The sequence below is a fragment of the Nannobrachium achirus genome, assembly GCF_963921795.1.
Source record: "Nannobrachium achirus genome assembly, chromosome: 11".
In the NCBI taxonomy this organism is placed as follows: Eukaryota; Metazoa; Chordata; class Actinopteri; order Myctophiformes; family Myctophidae; genus Nannobrachium; species Nannobrachium achirus.
In genome coordinates, this window is record NC_137820.1 from 9,796,493 (window position 1) to 9,812,049 (window position 15,557).

The window sequence follows — 15,557 nt, forward strand, 5'->3', positions numbered from 1 at the left end:
CAGAAGCTCCCTCCCATCAGGTTGTTCTTCTTCACCTCCTCAATTCAACTCCTCAGGGCCAAGATCTGGGATAATGTGGTTCTCTCCTCTCGAAAGGCATTTTGGTTTTCCTCGGGTGAGGGTCGATGGCATGCCGAATCCGGTTTAGTATCATCCGGTTGTAGACCTTTGCTGCAATACAGGTCAGGCTGATGCCTTGGTAGTTGCCTAGCAGGGCAAGGTTACAAAACTGTAGGATGATGTGGTCAAGACATCAGTTCTTTACGACCTCTGGGGGTATGCCGTCCGGCACAGCACTCTTACCCTCTCTCAGAGTGTTTTTCACCATGGCAAACTCAATGACCGTGAAGGGATCATCCTTGATGTTGAGGTCCTGGAGGAATGATGGTATATCTTCCTCCTCTCCATCTGATGTTGTGCCCAGCAGCCCTCGGAAGTGGTTGAACCAGGTCGCTACCCTCTCCTCACTGGTGTGTCCCTCTTCCTTGGTCCTCGTCCTCGTCCAGGCTTCTCCATACTGCCTCTCACCATGCGCTGCCTGGACTCTCTGCACCCTCTCCATCAGTTCCTCCCCCGGCCTTGATGTTATCATAGGTACTGAAGAGAAGCTGTTTGGCCTCGTTCAGTATCCCACGTCTCTCCACAGTAGGCTCACATGCAAAGCCAAGCCATGCTTCCTCCACCCTGCCCCGTGCCGCTACGACCTCTGGGTGTTTGGACTGCAGGGAGATTCTGGTTTTGTACTGGTACTAACACTGGTATTACACTGGTCCTAATGACAAACCCCTTTTTTGGAAGATGGTGTGAACAGTTACGTGACCAACCTTTCTACAACATTTTGTGCAAATCTGTGCATCTATATCAAAGTTATGCACCTTTTTATGATAGGCCACTCCCATTGCCACACCCCCTTTTAACCAATTGACATGAATATGCACATACAGCATGCAACATTTCAGCTTCCTATCACTAAAACTGTCGCTCCTAGAGGGTGATTTAGGAAGGTTTAACAAACCGCTAGTGGCCATTTTGAAAAATCAAAATATTTGATGGCCCGATATCCAGATTTGTTTCTAATATATCAATCAACATATCTACCAAGTTTGGCGCTTTTATCGCAAAATTGAACGATTTGTCATGTTTCAAGAGCTACGCCGCTCCACTATTATTAGTCTAGTAGTGGGAAGAAGGGGTTATCATCATCATGGCCCTAAATAACTCTTAAATATCTTGCAATTGGCAACGAGTCTCTGACGAAATCGGCAAGAGTGCCTCTCAATACATAAAGCTATACAACCTCTCCGTTATCGGCAATAATCAGTGGTGTGTTCCCCACGCCAGCTTTGACTTTACGTCCCCCACACTCCCACGCCCCCACCGTTGCGCTTAGGTTCACCGGGAAAACCGCGGTCGCGGATAGGAGAGCAGCAGTGCTACTGACCGTGCTTGCAGCTTGCGGACGGTCTCTTCGTCCTGCCGTGCCCGCCTCTCGTCCTCCAGGGCGTCTTCCAGCCGGTGGTACATGTCCTCCAGCTCTTTGACCCGCTGCAGGTACTGCTCCAGCTCGCTGGACTTCTCTGCCACCTGCTTCTCCATCTGCTGACGCACCTACAGAACAGGGATGGGACCATAATCGTTTTTATCGTGATAAAACACTCACAATAGTCGTATCACAGAGATTTACATTTTATCGTGAAATTGTCCTCCGTCATGCACTGGGATCAATTCACCTTTTATGTGTCGAGCTTCATATCCGGACCTATATTGATACAGTCTTTTCTTTCACTCTCAACCAAATCTCTTTGTCAAAAATAGCCAAGGCAGTAGGACAACGGGAGCATAAGGCAGTAGTGAGGCAGTAATAAGGGAGCATAAGGCAGTAGTGAGTCAGTAATAAGGGAGCATAAGGCAGTAGTGAGTCAGTAATAAGGGAGCATAAGGCAGTAGTGAGGCAGTAATAAGGGAGGATAAGGCAGTGGAGAGTCTAGTAATTATGTTAATTAAGTAAACAAGGGCATGAAATAAACTCATCAAAGACACTACTTATCTAAGGGCCTTTTTAAATGGAGACGCTGCCGATCTCATTTTGGATTCGTTATCAAAATGAGATCGCCTTTACACCTCGCATTGGCTCCTCATTGACTCGTTTTGTCTGCGTTTACACGAAACGCACCATAATGTCTTGCAAAATGCTGTAGTACATATGCCCGGCCTACAGGTGTAACACTGGGTGTGATTTTGTTTTGTACATTTCAACCTTCAACTCACAATGCATTGTGTAGATTTAAAATGTTTCACTATGTTGCTAAAGGAAATTATATAATTATCTCCATATTGATAGAGGTATTTGGTGAAGAATATTGGTGATATACATTTATCTTGTCCATATGGCCCAGCCTTTGTTACACCTATGCTCACCTGTTCTTAGAATGAGGGCTGCTTAACTTAACATTAGTTCACATGTCTGTCCTGAACGATGATTTAAAATCACAATTTAAACTAAGTACAGAAAGAGGAACTGATAGTGATTTGTGAGCTCAGCCTAGATAGAAGATAAGAGTCAACACCTGCCTTAAATGGTGTGTGGATGTGCATGACTATTATGGACTCTCATATGGTATTATAAAACTAAAGTGTCCTTGTCAATGCCATAGCAGTTAAGACCATGATTGGCAGGTTACCTGTTGTTAGAAGTAATACTACTGTCTGTATACATTATTTAATTCACATTACCAATAGGCTAGTATGTACTGTATTTTTACTTCTTTGGCTTCATTACAGGAGTTGTGGTGCATGTACATATGGTTATGGTTTCCACCTCCAAACTCACAGCTGATCTTGAATTGAATCCGTCTTCTTTGTACCTCACTTTAATAACTCCTCTCTAAGCTTTTACAAGTTACCACCAACTAAATAAAGAACACTTTCAAAAAGCTACAGACCTGCCATTTATTTCACTGGCGGTTTAAAGCTATACAAGTGCAATATATTGAAGCAAGATATAGTGCAAGATAACAAAAGAGTGAAGATGACTGTCATTTATCCCTAAAGGGACATTTAAGTGAGTAAATGTGGATTTATGAATGGGCTCTGTACCAGTTTCTCTCTCTCTAGGTCCATTCTGTAGCGGTCCTGCAGCTCTGTTTGGGTCTGAAGGCGTCTTCGTTCCTCCTCTGCTGCGCTGGTCGCCGCCTCCTCCAGTGCCTGACCAATAGGAGAAGACACGTAGTTTTTATTATTTATTATTTGTATTTATAATGACATTAAATGGTGTTCTTGTTCTACTTTGCGATGAATTGATTAGGACTTCCAACGCAAACAAGGCCGTAAAGGTCTTAGGCCGGACTCACACATATCCGTATCGTCTGAGAATGAGTGGGGGAGGGGAAGGTCCAATGCATTGTCAATGGAAGGTTTTTTTTTTTTTTGTCGTTGCCGTGTCTCTAGCTCAACCACAGGCTGGCTGTCTTTTGGCCAAGAGACACGGCAATGACAAAAAACCAAACAACCTTCCATTGACAATGCATTGGATCCCCCCTCCCCCCTCAATCTCAGACTACACGGACAAGATAGCTGTCGCAACTGTGTGTAGGGCGCCTTATTGGAATGTTCCTTTTTGGACTGGATGTGTAACCGGACTTTCCTGCAATGTTGTGTTGTTTGTACTTGTCGTTGTTATTCATGATGAGTCCAAATAAATGATTCAATCAATCAATCAAAAACATGAGCCATACAAGCAACAACTTGCAGATGATTGGCGGCTTTTACAGCCAAAAAGCAGGTTTATGTATCTTTCTATGCTTTCTTTTTGTAATAGTTTTTTTTTTAATTTTTCACCAACTAAATCATGATTCGACCAAAAAAGGAGGGGATAAATGAATCTTGTTTTGATTGTAGTTTCACAATGTTATTTTTCATGTGATTTTATATATGATTGTATGTTGTTTAACTGTGTGTGTTTACGTATGACTGGAGCAAATGACCAAATGAATTTCCCCATGAGGGATAATAGAGTGGATCTGAAGTCTGAATTCTCTGACATTTCTTAAAGTGAAGAAAAACCTTGTACATCTAAAGGAGGAAAAATAGGAAAGTCTCCAGTTGCTAAATACTACATACAATAAAGCATTAGTCACAATTCTCAGAATGACAGGAAATTAGGAACATACTGTATGATGCAATTATTATGCTGTGCCAAACAGATACAGGAAGAGTGAACATGCTTGAACATTCGACAATTAAGGCTTAATATTTCTGCAATTGCTAAAAAGTTGCCACAAAACCTGTATATCCAGCAGGGGCGTCACACCAAATTCTGGGCCCTGGGTACAAGGATTCACTGCGGGGCCCCCATGAATGTTAACTATTGAAAAATAGCAGATATACAAGCTCACAGCGCGCGCTGCGAGCTTGTAGATCTGCTATTTTTGAAAAATCGTGAAAATGTGTGCCAAGAAACCTATGTTTCCATGTCAGTGATGCTCAAACTTTTTCATGTGAAGGATCCCCCATCTCAAAATATTTAGTTCCAGGGACCCCCCAGAAGCAAATTTTGAGTTACAAATGTTCACTTAAAAAATACATATATTCAAAGATTTGCGCGCATTTTCACGACTTTTCAAAATAGCATATCTACAAGCTCGCTGTGAGCTTGTATATCAGCTATTTTTCAATAGCTAAAGTTACTAGGGCCCCTCCACCTTGGGCCCTGGTAACTCAGTCCCACTTTCCTACCCCTGGTGACGCCCCTGATATCCAGTCATGTTGGGAATAAACAAGAAAATGATGGGTAAATGAAAGTGTGATAATGATGCACTGTGCATGTTCAAATCATGTGTCCTTTACAGAAAAAATAACACATTTGACACAGAGGTGCCTACTCTTCCTTGGTGCCCACTCTTTCAGTTACCTGTCAGACCATGGGACCACATTTCTTGTTCACACCAAGAAGTACCTTTCATTTTATAATGTAAGTCAATGGGTCTTGGATTAGGCTGAGACCTTGCTCAAATGGAGTCATGTATCCTAAATACGTCATGCATGAGAACATGACTGACTACATGAAGTCTGACATCCACATAGGAGTGACGCTGTTATTAGACCCCATCTTGCATCAATTTCACAAATTAATATTCAGTGCTGGTGGTATTACCCTCATACCACCTTTTCACTGTTACATTTCACTGAAAGTGACTGTGCAATAACCCTGCACTCTGCACTTTCTTTGACTGATATTCTTGCCCTGTGTTTATTGCTTATTGAGTGTTTTTAGGTCTTATAGTGACCTTATAGTTTTATTGTAATCGAGCTTGTGAGCCTACGTTTCTATCATGTATGTACCTAAACAGCGCATCTAAGGACAATAAAGTGAATCTGAATACCAGTGGTGTGTTCAAGAGTTATTCGGAGGCTACCTGCGCTTGGTCGTGGAGACGCGCTACTTTGTTTTCAACGGATGAAATGTTTAGTAGAGGGCTACGCTTTCTTTCAAAGGAATTCTGCATGTCATACTACGTAGTATATTGCGTAACACGGTAGAACACACCACTGCCCCATACTGACCCCTATCACCCAGCTGTGACTGGTTAGTGGATGTTAGTTTGAGTAAAACACACACTGCTTATAGCAGATCAGTGTGGAGAATCCAGCTGGGGACAGTGGGGCTAGTGTGCACGTGTGAACCTAAGTTCTCTCTGGAGATGACCCTGGAGCTCCCTGGGGGCAGTGTGTGTGTGTGTGTGTGTGTGTGTGTGTGTGTGTGTGTGTGTACGTGCGTGCGTGCGTGCGTGCGTGCGTGCGTGCGTGGGTGCGTGCGTGCGTTCGTGCGCGCGTGCGTGCGTGCGTGTCAGAGACTGTGTACACACAGTGTAAATGCATTTGTGCATTTTCTTGCATCTCAATGGCAGATTGTTGTCCAGTCCGTACACATTCAGGGCAGCACAATGTCATCTCGGACAAACGGCAAATTGTTGCCTTAATAAAGCCAATGATTGTCAGCCCTGCAGTGTGTTATTATGTCACGTGTGTGAGGGACGTGCTGGCCATTGGGAAAAGCGGGACAACTCCTGAACGGCCGGTTCATTGCCTGCCGGTCCAGGCCGGCCATTAGGGAAAAAATAAAAATAAAATGTCGGCCTTCGTTCCATTTTGGGAGCTGGGCGGCCAACAAAGTAAATCGTCAATGTCGGACAGAAACCTCGTATATCCAAATTTCAAATGTGTAAATTTTTTCGCAAAGCAAAGCCCTGCTTCATCATACAAGGCCGTCGCACAAAAGTAGTGAAAACAGCTGATCTACAAGCACACAACGGTTGTGTGCTTGTAGATCGGCTGTTTTCACTAGTTTAAATCATTTTTAGAATGATAAATACAAAACAAACGGTTTTGGACATACAAGGTTTCCACCCAACAACGACGAAATATAACTCATGTAATTGGCCCACTGGCTTGTCACTTCGTCACAAATCTTTGAGTAGCAGCAGCAGCGCTATGGGGCTTTTAAGCCGTGACATCATTTTGTAGGCAGAGGAAAATCTGCCCCCAGAGCATTTTCTGTCCCTCGCTATTTCAAAAAACAACGACTAAAAAATTACGACTAAACTATAATTCTAACACTTTCCTTTCAACAACAAAGAGAAGAAAAATGTGTAAATAGTAAAAATAGTAAAAAGATTCACGGAAACTGGGGGCAGAAATTCTCCTCTGCCTACAAAATGATGTCATACTTAACAGCCCCATAGAGAGAGAGAGATCTCTCTCTATAGCGCGCAATGAGGGCCTCTCCAACTCTTTTTCCCGGGCTGAATCAGGGGCCCAGCACGTCCCTGTGTGTGCCAGTTCAAATGACTGGTGCTGAATCTTGGGCTACGCGACGATGTTGATGATGACACACTCATGGTGCACAACAACGTATTTACTGTGCTGCAATCTACCGCACTGCAGGCTGTAATCAATTTGGTGATGATTTGCATTGCTCTGTCCAACAACCTGCCACTTAACTAAGCCCATGTCCACGTCAAGGAGGCGATCTGCTGTGAAACGGAATACTTTGACTCTTTTTAACTCATTTTATTCTACAATGAAGCTGTGTCTTTATATGGATATTTGGTATACTTTGTAATCCACAGAACTCTTTTAGCTGAGCACACGTTCACTACACTGCTTCACACCGTTCAAATCTTCCAAGACATTTGTACAGCTACACTGGGGAAGGGCTGGGGGTTGGTTAAGAATAACCATTTACACAGAATTATCACAAAAAATATATCGTTTATTTTAAGTGGGCTAGGAGTTAGTTTACATACGTTCCTAGCTGCTTCCTATTAAAAAGAAAAATCTACTTAAATGAGGAAACACAGCCATAAAAAAGAAGTACATAGAAGACCACCCATCGAGAGATGGGTAAGTGAATTTAAGAGCGACAATTCAAACGACAACGTCGGTGAGGATCAGGGGAGTTAACAGGAAAAACAAGTTAAGTGGTGACAAACGGTTCCCTCCCCTCCCACCCCCTCTCTGTTCCCTACTTCCTACATAGTACAGTCCACAACTCCACATGATTCTCACGACCACGGGTGAGACGTTTCATTATCAGGAACCCAGGGGGTAGAACTATTTATTGACATTCCTGAGCACATGTAGCATAGAAACTGGAAGTAACAATAGGTGTCTGTGGAGAGGAACTTGTCACAAGAGCTTTTAGTTGACCTAGCTTCTTACTTTGGTGGCAGCTAGGACGTATAAACACACCATAATTACCTTGGTGTAAATCATAGGTGCTGTAAAGTTTACAGTTTGTAAACCCGACCCATATTTACACGTTCCCAATTAGACCATAATGCAACAGATTGTCTAAACAGCGCCTAGAGCACTTCAACACCTTCCAATGGGGAGTCCCAATTAAAAGTGTGTAATTCACTTCATTTACTAATCTGTACATAGCAATGTTGAAGAGTGCCGTGTGTGTAAGAACGGCCAGTGCATCAACACCCTGGGCTCCTACAACTGCAAGCCTGGCTACTACAGATTACACCAATTATAATGCTGGCTCGCTGTGCCAGTGATATCAGGGTACAAGGTCTCATTTCCATTGGTGCCACGTCGAAGAGTGTTAACCTGTCTGGTGCCAACCCAGAGTTTCCCGAGTTTGTATTGGTACCCCCCCCTGTGCCAACCCCGAGTTTCCCGAGTTTGGGCCGTTTTTGAAAAAAAATCTAAAAAAAAAAGAAAAAATCTAAAAAAAAAATTTTCAAAAACGTTTTTTTGGACCTCAAAAAATGTAGTAGGCATGATCGCGATCGCGAAATTGCATGTTTAACCCCCATACCAACCCCATCTTTCAAACATGGCAGCCATGTTTGATTACATTTGAAGAAAACATAATGGCTGCTATCTCACGAATGCCTGAACGGATTTCCAAGCGGATTTCTTTGTTTGAAAGCTGTGAACAGCGTGCACACACGTGGTGCATGATTAGGCATGGGCGTGCATGATCCGTGCACTATGAATTACATGGAAGTCTATGGAGACCATGGCAACTTGGAACTTCAAAGAGATTTAATTGATAGCAACATAAGTGTTAACAAATGATACGTAGTCCCGGGGGGACGTCTCATACCTTCCTCATGGCCTCCAGCTCGCGCTGCTTGGCCTCGTTGGCTGTCTGCAGCTCCCTCATCCTCAGCTCCAGCTCCTCCTGCTCGGCCTGCAGCTTCAGCCGCTGCTCTCGCCGCTTGTGTCGCGCCTCGCGGTGCGGCGCCGGCCTGCCCAGCCTCAGCAGGCTCACGCACGTCTGTATGGCTGGAGAGCAGATCGTAGGCGGTTTAACGGTTAATCGTGAAATAGGGTTCATTCGTGAAATAGGGGTCATTTTGTTATTCTGACATGCACATACGCCAGCATCTGAACCAATGAGATGTTTACAACTTAACATGCTCACACATTGAGTCCAAGACAATTTAGGTAGATGTGTCAGAGATCAAACGAACAATATCCATCCATTATAATGACACGTCTAAATGGTAGAGGAGGAGAGGGATGAAAGATGGAGTTTGTCTTCTTAACCTGTTTCCGCGAGAATTTACTGTAGCATTATCTGCAGGACACTTCCGGTTAACAGCAGACATACAAGCTCACGTCGCGTCGCAGATGCAACCGCTGTGAGCTTGTAGATCACTCTCGGCTGCGACTGCCGGAAGCTGCCTGCCCATTCTGCGCAATGCATGATGGGATGTTGGAAAGTTGTGGATAGAATAGAAATGTTGTACTGTGACTTTTTATGCTATTGTGACAGGATCTGTGAAACATCTAGAATAGATGACATCTATGCCATAATGTGTTGCTCATCAGTACTTTAGGTTTTCTAGAACTAGGATTTGCTCAAACTCTAGGCAGGTTTCACTTGCGCACATATTTGTGCCATACAGTAATGACCTTGACAGATAGGAAAGTATTGCTTGGGTTTAATGTACCTCACCTCAACTAAAAAATAACCTCAAACCACACAGGCAGCAAAAGGAGTTAGTTGTCAGATCAGCAGCTGAAACAGCTATGCGTCACCTTATCGCCTTACCACAGCAACATACAGTGATGACTAATAGACAAGCACCAAAACGAATAATCCTTGGGATTATTTTGAGGGTAAAGAATGTTGATGGTTGAGTGATTCATACTATAGGCTCTTGACTCACACGTAAAGCTGGCCTTACTGGCTACCGGTGTTTTTTTTCTTGTGTGCCTCGCCCTCACCGTCTCCCACATCCCACAGCTTCCTAATCCGTCTGCCCAATACAAAAGGGGAGCAGACGACCTACACCACTGAAAACAAACAAAGAGATTTACCCTGGATCCACTCTTGTTTCCTCTTCTTGTCTGAGGCACTGATCTCGAAGCTTTTGCCTGAACACTTGATGTAGAACAGGCATTTCTTTCCCTCTTTATCTGGTAATGACTGTGAGGGAAGAAACGAGTTGTATCAATAGCAGAGCAGCAGAATTGACTGAACTGGTTATAAATGATATGACTGATAGTGTTGTAGTCGAGTCCACCTAAAGCGAGTCCAAGTCAAGTCCAAGTCATATGGGGTTCGAGTCCGAGTCGAGTCCGAGTCAAGAGCCCCTGGGAGGGGGTCGAGTCCGAGTCGAGTCCGAGACCAATGGGAGGCGAGTCCGAGTCGAGTCCGAGACCAATGGTAGGCGAGACCGAGCCGAGTCCAGTTTTATTTTTTTTAATTTTTTTGATAGGTAGGCTGCAGAAAACAATATATATATTATTATTTTTTCGGACACACACACACACACACACACACACACACACACACACACACACACACACACACACACACACACACACACACACACACACACACACACACACACACACACACACACACACACACACACACACACAACAATGCAAGAACCCCCCGTTCATGTGCATTCACCTGTCTGGTGTTTCCTACGAATACCTTTCCCAAATTAATGGCTTGTCTTCAAATTAAATCAATAGGTCTCCCCAAATTACCTTTGGTTGCTGTCAATGCTGTGGTTTAGGTTTGAGGGAGTCTTATGGAGAGGTAGTTTTTTCCCATACCAATTTTCTGTCTAAGAACTAGACATTTGAGTTGCTACAATTACATTTTCTCCCAGGCAGAGAACAAGTACTTTAGTGTACAATAGACTTGGCATATACTGCAGTACAATATCCCAAATCACAGACGATAATTAGGCCTATCCAGTCTAATATCATGATATGTGATAAGTGATAACAAAAATAATATTATTTAAAAAATAATTATGTCTACTACTGTAATCTATAACATTTTTAAACATTGCTGTTATAGTTGCATTGAAATAGAGCATGCATGATTATAGCAAAACGTTTTTCAAACAAACTCTTATCTTAATATTTTATTTTGACTAAAAGCTAAAATAAATAAATAAGGTTTTCCCATTCAAACACATAGCAGTACGTGCCTGTCTGCATTTCATTGTTTAGGGTGAGAAATGTAGGCTACCCTATGTCATTAGTCTGATGCCTTTCAAGTATATACAAGGCAAAACAATACCCCATGTCACTGCTTCAAGTTGTTTTGATTCGTTTTAACCTCTCTACAGGGACTTACAATGTTACACTTCTCTCTGTTGATCAGTGCACTTTAAAACTTTCGGACGAGGCTTGCTTAACGAGTAATAGACTACACCTGGAAATACAAAAAGACGTAAATTCTTAATCCAGCTGTGCAGGTGGATTAAACTACACATGATCACAAAGGCTTGTGTTTGGAAGCTGTTAGGACTTATTTATTTGGGGACACAAGGATATCCTGCAGGTAAGAGGAAAGTGGACTGTTGTGCTGTTGTCTGTTTGGCGAAAAAAATAACTTCTGGGAAGATTAGATGCTTGCTGCTGTGCTGAGCGGGGGGCTCTACGTGTGTGTGCCTGTGTGTGTGCGTGTGTGCTACTACTGTGTGCCTATCAGATGCGCGTCAGAATGCTCCGTTACTTAACAAGGCAGCTCTCTTAATGTTAACGTGAATGCGCTCCTCATATGGATATAACATTTATTCCATTGCATTGTAGTGACTTGACTCGAGTGGACTCGGTGGGGGGCGAGTCCAAGTCAAATTAGACCGAGACCGAGACGAGTCCAAGTCAAATTAAGGGCGAGACCGAGACGAGACCGAGTCAGTGAAAATTTGGACTCAAGTCCTGACTCGAGACGAGTCATTGACTCGAGTACTACAACACTAATGACTGAGACAGATAAGGGAGAGGGGGGCATTTAGTTGTAATGATATACTGGAATGCAGGCGCAGGTTTCAAGGGTGTATTAATAACTCCAAAACAAAGGTAAGTCAGGCAACAGTAGTTTAAAGCAAAGTTCATATAGTAAACAAAGGCATACACAGACAGGACCGTGTGGAGCTGCTAGGCTCATAGAGTGTCAAACAATACTGCCTGAAGTAGAGTGGAGGAGGGGTGTATATGTCATAGTATATTAGAGAAACAGCACATTCGAGACGCGGAGCACTCGTGGTGCGGCACGGGGCGGAGCAAGCGGTCGCCACACCAACGTACTCCAGGCGGTGCGCCGCTCTATTGTCCACGACACTGCGAGCGGCTACCGAAGCCCCCCTGTATCCACGAAGCCCAAACGAGTTACGAGGCCCCCCTGGGTCCACGAAGCCCCAAGCGGCGCGAAGGCCAGCGGACCTTGGTCCTGCTCTTCGCCCCCGAGCGCCGCAGGCGCGAGTGGCCGCGAAGAGCGGGCCAGGGCCGCGCGGCCGGCGGAGCGCCGCGCGAGTTACGAAGCCGTGGTGAATGCAATCGTTATATTTATGCCCAGGCCGTAAGGCCTGGGCAAGCGCACGTTAAACGCCCTGTCCAAGTGACTACAATGGAGCTAATGGCTAGGCTAGGCTAGGCTAGGCTAGGCTAGGCTAGGCTAGGCTAGGCTAGGCTAGGCTAGTAAATAAAGAGTAAACACTTCCGGTCTGCGGCGAGTTCAAAGCGTGACGTAACTCTCTTATCCAGTGGCTGACGTCGCCATCTGGTGGTGATTAGTGTGTGGTGAACGTCAAAACGAGTGCTCCTTGACAACTTTTACTGGTTTCTTGAACATACTGTAACATATATATAGGTGAACCTAATGAGGGACAGGTGCGTGGAGCTAATAGGCAGGAGATGAGGATCTCTGGAATGAGGACGTGGGCGTGGTCGTGACATTAGTTAAGAATTTTGCCAGTGTTTCTGTTGTTCAAATGTAAATAGGGATCATGGGACGATCCGCGATATTATCGTTTATCGTGATAAAAAAACACTCACGATAATCGCATCGTGGAGATTTTATTTATCGCGATATCGTCCTCCATGATGCACTGGGATCAATTCACCTTTTATTTGCCGAGCTGCATATCCGGTGAATGTAAATAATAATATAATAGCCAGTGATGATCCAATCATAAGTTACTGTCTTGGACTCCTTACCTCGACGCAGCAGTTCCCGTCCAATAGGATGTCTCCTTTCTTATCAGCCAGATCCTCGCTGGCATAGTAGGAGATGGAGGAGGTGGAGGAGGTCTTCAGGACGAACCAGCGCTCCGTCCAGTTCTTCCTCTTGTGACCTTTCTTCATCATGTAGCCCTGCAGACACACGTAGACACATCAGTTATGACCACCGTCCGTCCCTTTGATGTGGTTAAGATGCTCACCTCTGGAACCAAACATGCCCTTATTGGCGTTTTCATAACCTGCTATACCAGGGGTCTTCAACAGAGGGTCCGGGACCCCTAGGAGGTCCTCAGAGGGCACCAAATCTTTTTGTGATATGATCATGTTTTTTACATTAACCATTTGAACCGTAGCATCCCTATTCTGAGTGGAACATTAGACAAAAATAGCAGATCTACAAGCTTACAACGCCTCGCAACTTGTAAATCGTCTAGGTTTGTAGAGGGAAAAGAAGAGCAGACTAAGTATTTGACGGTTCAAGTGGATAAATATCTGAAAATACACATTACTCCAACATGATAGTTAGTTGACAATCAAACCTGTGACCATGTATAGTTCTAAGAGTACAGCTCATGCCATGTACGTATATTTTTAACTATCCTTTTTTAATGTAGGGTACTGTTAGTAATATGTGTTGTTTTTTTTTTTTTTTCTTGGTTCAGGAAAAATAGTATTTGTATGTATGTTCTTAGGCGCCCTCTCCTAATGTAGGGTTACTGTTTGTTGGTATGTATTGTTTTGTCTTCATGTGGGGACTACGGATGAAATTTAGCATTCTTGCTAATTCCGGCTTATTTACATTGCATTCATGTAGTGTTCATTAATATGCATTGTCCCGTCTAAATAAACAAATAAATAATAAAAAATAAATGATGACAGTGCTGTCAAACAAGTCTAATCTGTCTAAGAAATCTATGAACATTTTTAATCTGCAACACAATTTTATACAATATGTAGTGGGGGTCCCTGCTTCATCTCTCTCTCAGCTAAGGGGTCCGTCCTTGGCCTGAAAACGTTGAAGACCTCTGTGCTATACAGTGTATCATTACAGGGCTACATTGTATATACAGTACCATAACAATCAGTAGCATTACAATCTGTATAGGGTGTAGCATTACAACACTACGGTATACAATGTAGCATTGTACTACCACTAGTAAAATCTGTACAGTGCAGCTGCTCTAGCAAGGGCAATGCTACTCTAATGCTCCTGTATACAATGCAACACTGTATGCTACACTGCATTTGGTAGCATTACAAAGCTATTTCATACAGTATTAAAATACTGACTGGAAAGCACTGCTACATAACGTTCATTTGATCTGGACAGTGCAGTTGGCCATTGCCACTATATAGCTCGAGTCTCATATCACTGCCAGGAATTAGGAGAAGCATATCACATGGCATATACAGATCAATCTCAGGAAATTAGAATATTGTGTAAAAGATCATTGCAGATGCCATAACAGCCCAACTCGGAACTGACCGAGGAAACTTCCCACTGGACCTCAAGCAACTCTGACTTCAGAAGGTCGACATTTCTCTATTACAAATCCTTGTTTTGAGTGGTCTCGTAATATTTTGAAATATGGACTTTTGATATTCATGAGCTGTATGCCATTAAAAAAATCACACTCGTGTGAACTGAGCGGTGGAGGCTGCGTGTGTGTGTGTGTGTGAGACATCTTATTTCACAGCAAACGTGAGGGTGGTCTCGGTGTTCCCAATTTTGAATGGACATATATTGCTACAAGGCTCTCCCATCTGTTAAATATGTTGAACAATGATGACCAGTATGTGAGAGAGCTTGCACGCTCTTCTCTTTTTCTGGACCTAAAACGACTTAAGGTCCCTCTGGCCTGTGGCTCGGATCCTAGCTTCCTAGGTTTCAAGAGGAAGCTTAGTGGAAAGCTGGACAGTCGCTCTCCTGGCTTTGGTGTGTGGTCAGACTGGCTGGACTTAAATGATCTATGTTGCTGGGCGGATGTTACCTTGGAGTGGGTAGGGTCTAACTCTGAGGCGTTGGCTGTCTCGGAGGGCTTTATATCTGACCCCAGTATCTCTGTCAGAGCAACTATGACTGTGTGTGGAGCAGAACACCAACTGCCACTGACTAATGCCCGAGGTCGCCTCCTATGGGCACAACAGCAAAGGCAGCGGCAGCACTGGACTGAGCTGAGACTGCAGGGGAAGACTGCATGTCTCCCTGCTGCGGACCATTCTGTATCTCACTCTGTGTTCAAAAATGTTGCCATAGACGAATGCATTGTTGTCTTTACCCTGAAAGCGAGGTTGCAGGTTTTACCAACTAAACTGAATCTCTCCATCTGGTTTCCAGGCAAGAATCATGCTCCTTACTGTATACATCATGGTCATGAACAAATAGCTGAAACCATGTCCCACATCTTAAATGGTTGCCATGTATACAGGGGACTCTACATATGTATAGGCATGACAGAATAGTGGATTTGATATCAAAAGATATCTCTTCCATCTTCAGGTCCTCCATCATGCTTTATAAGCATTCTACTGTGAGGCCGAGCATG

The 15,557-nt window shown here is 43.9% G+C and overlaps 1 protein-coding gene across 1 annotated transcript in view; it reads right to left on the reverse strand.

Annotated features, from left to right (window-relative positions):
• swap70b (switching B cell complex subunit SWAP70b) overlaps positions 1-15,557 on the reverse strand; it is a 54,947-nt gene that overhangs the window by 9,187 nt on the left and 30,203 nt on the right. Inside the window, exons 5-9 of the mRNA XM_080736715.1 lie at positions 12,988-13,143; positions 9,841-9,949; positions 8,618-8,799; positions 3,097-3,204; positions 1,442-1,608 (exon numbers count right to left, since the gene is read on the reverse strand). Of these exons, the coding sequence (XP_080592841.1) occupies positions 1,442-1,608; positions 3,097-3,204; positions 8,618-8,799; positions 9,841-9,949; positions 12,988-13,143 (722 nt within the window). The remainder of the gene's footprint in view (positions 1-1,441; positions 1,609-3,096; positions 3,205-8,617; positions 8,800-9,840; positions 9,950-12,987; positions 13,144-15,557) is intronic.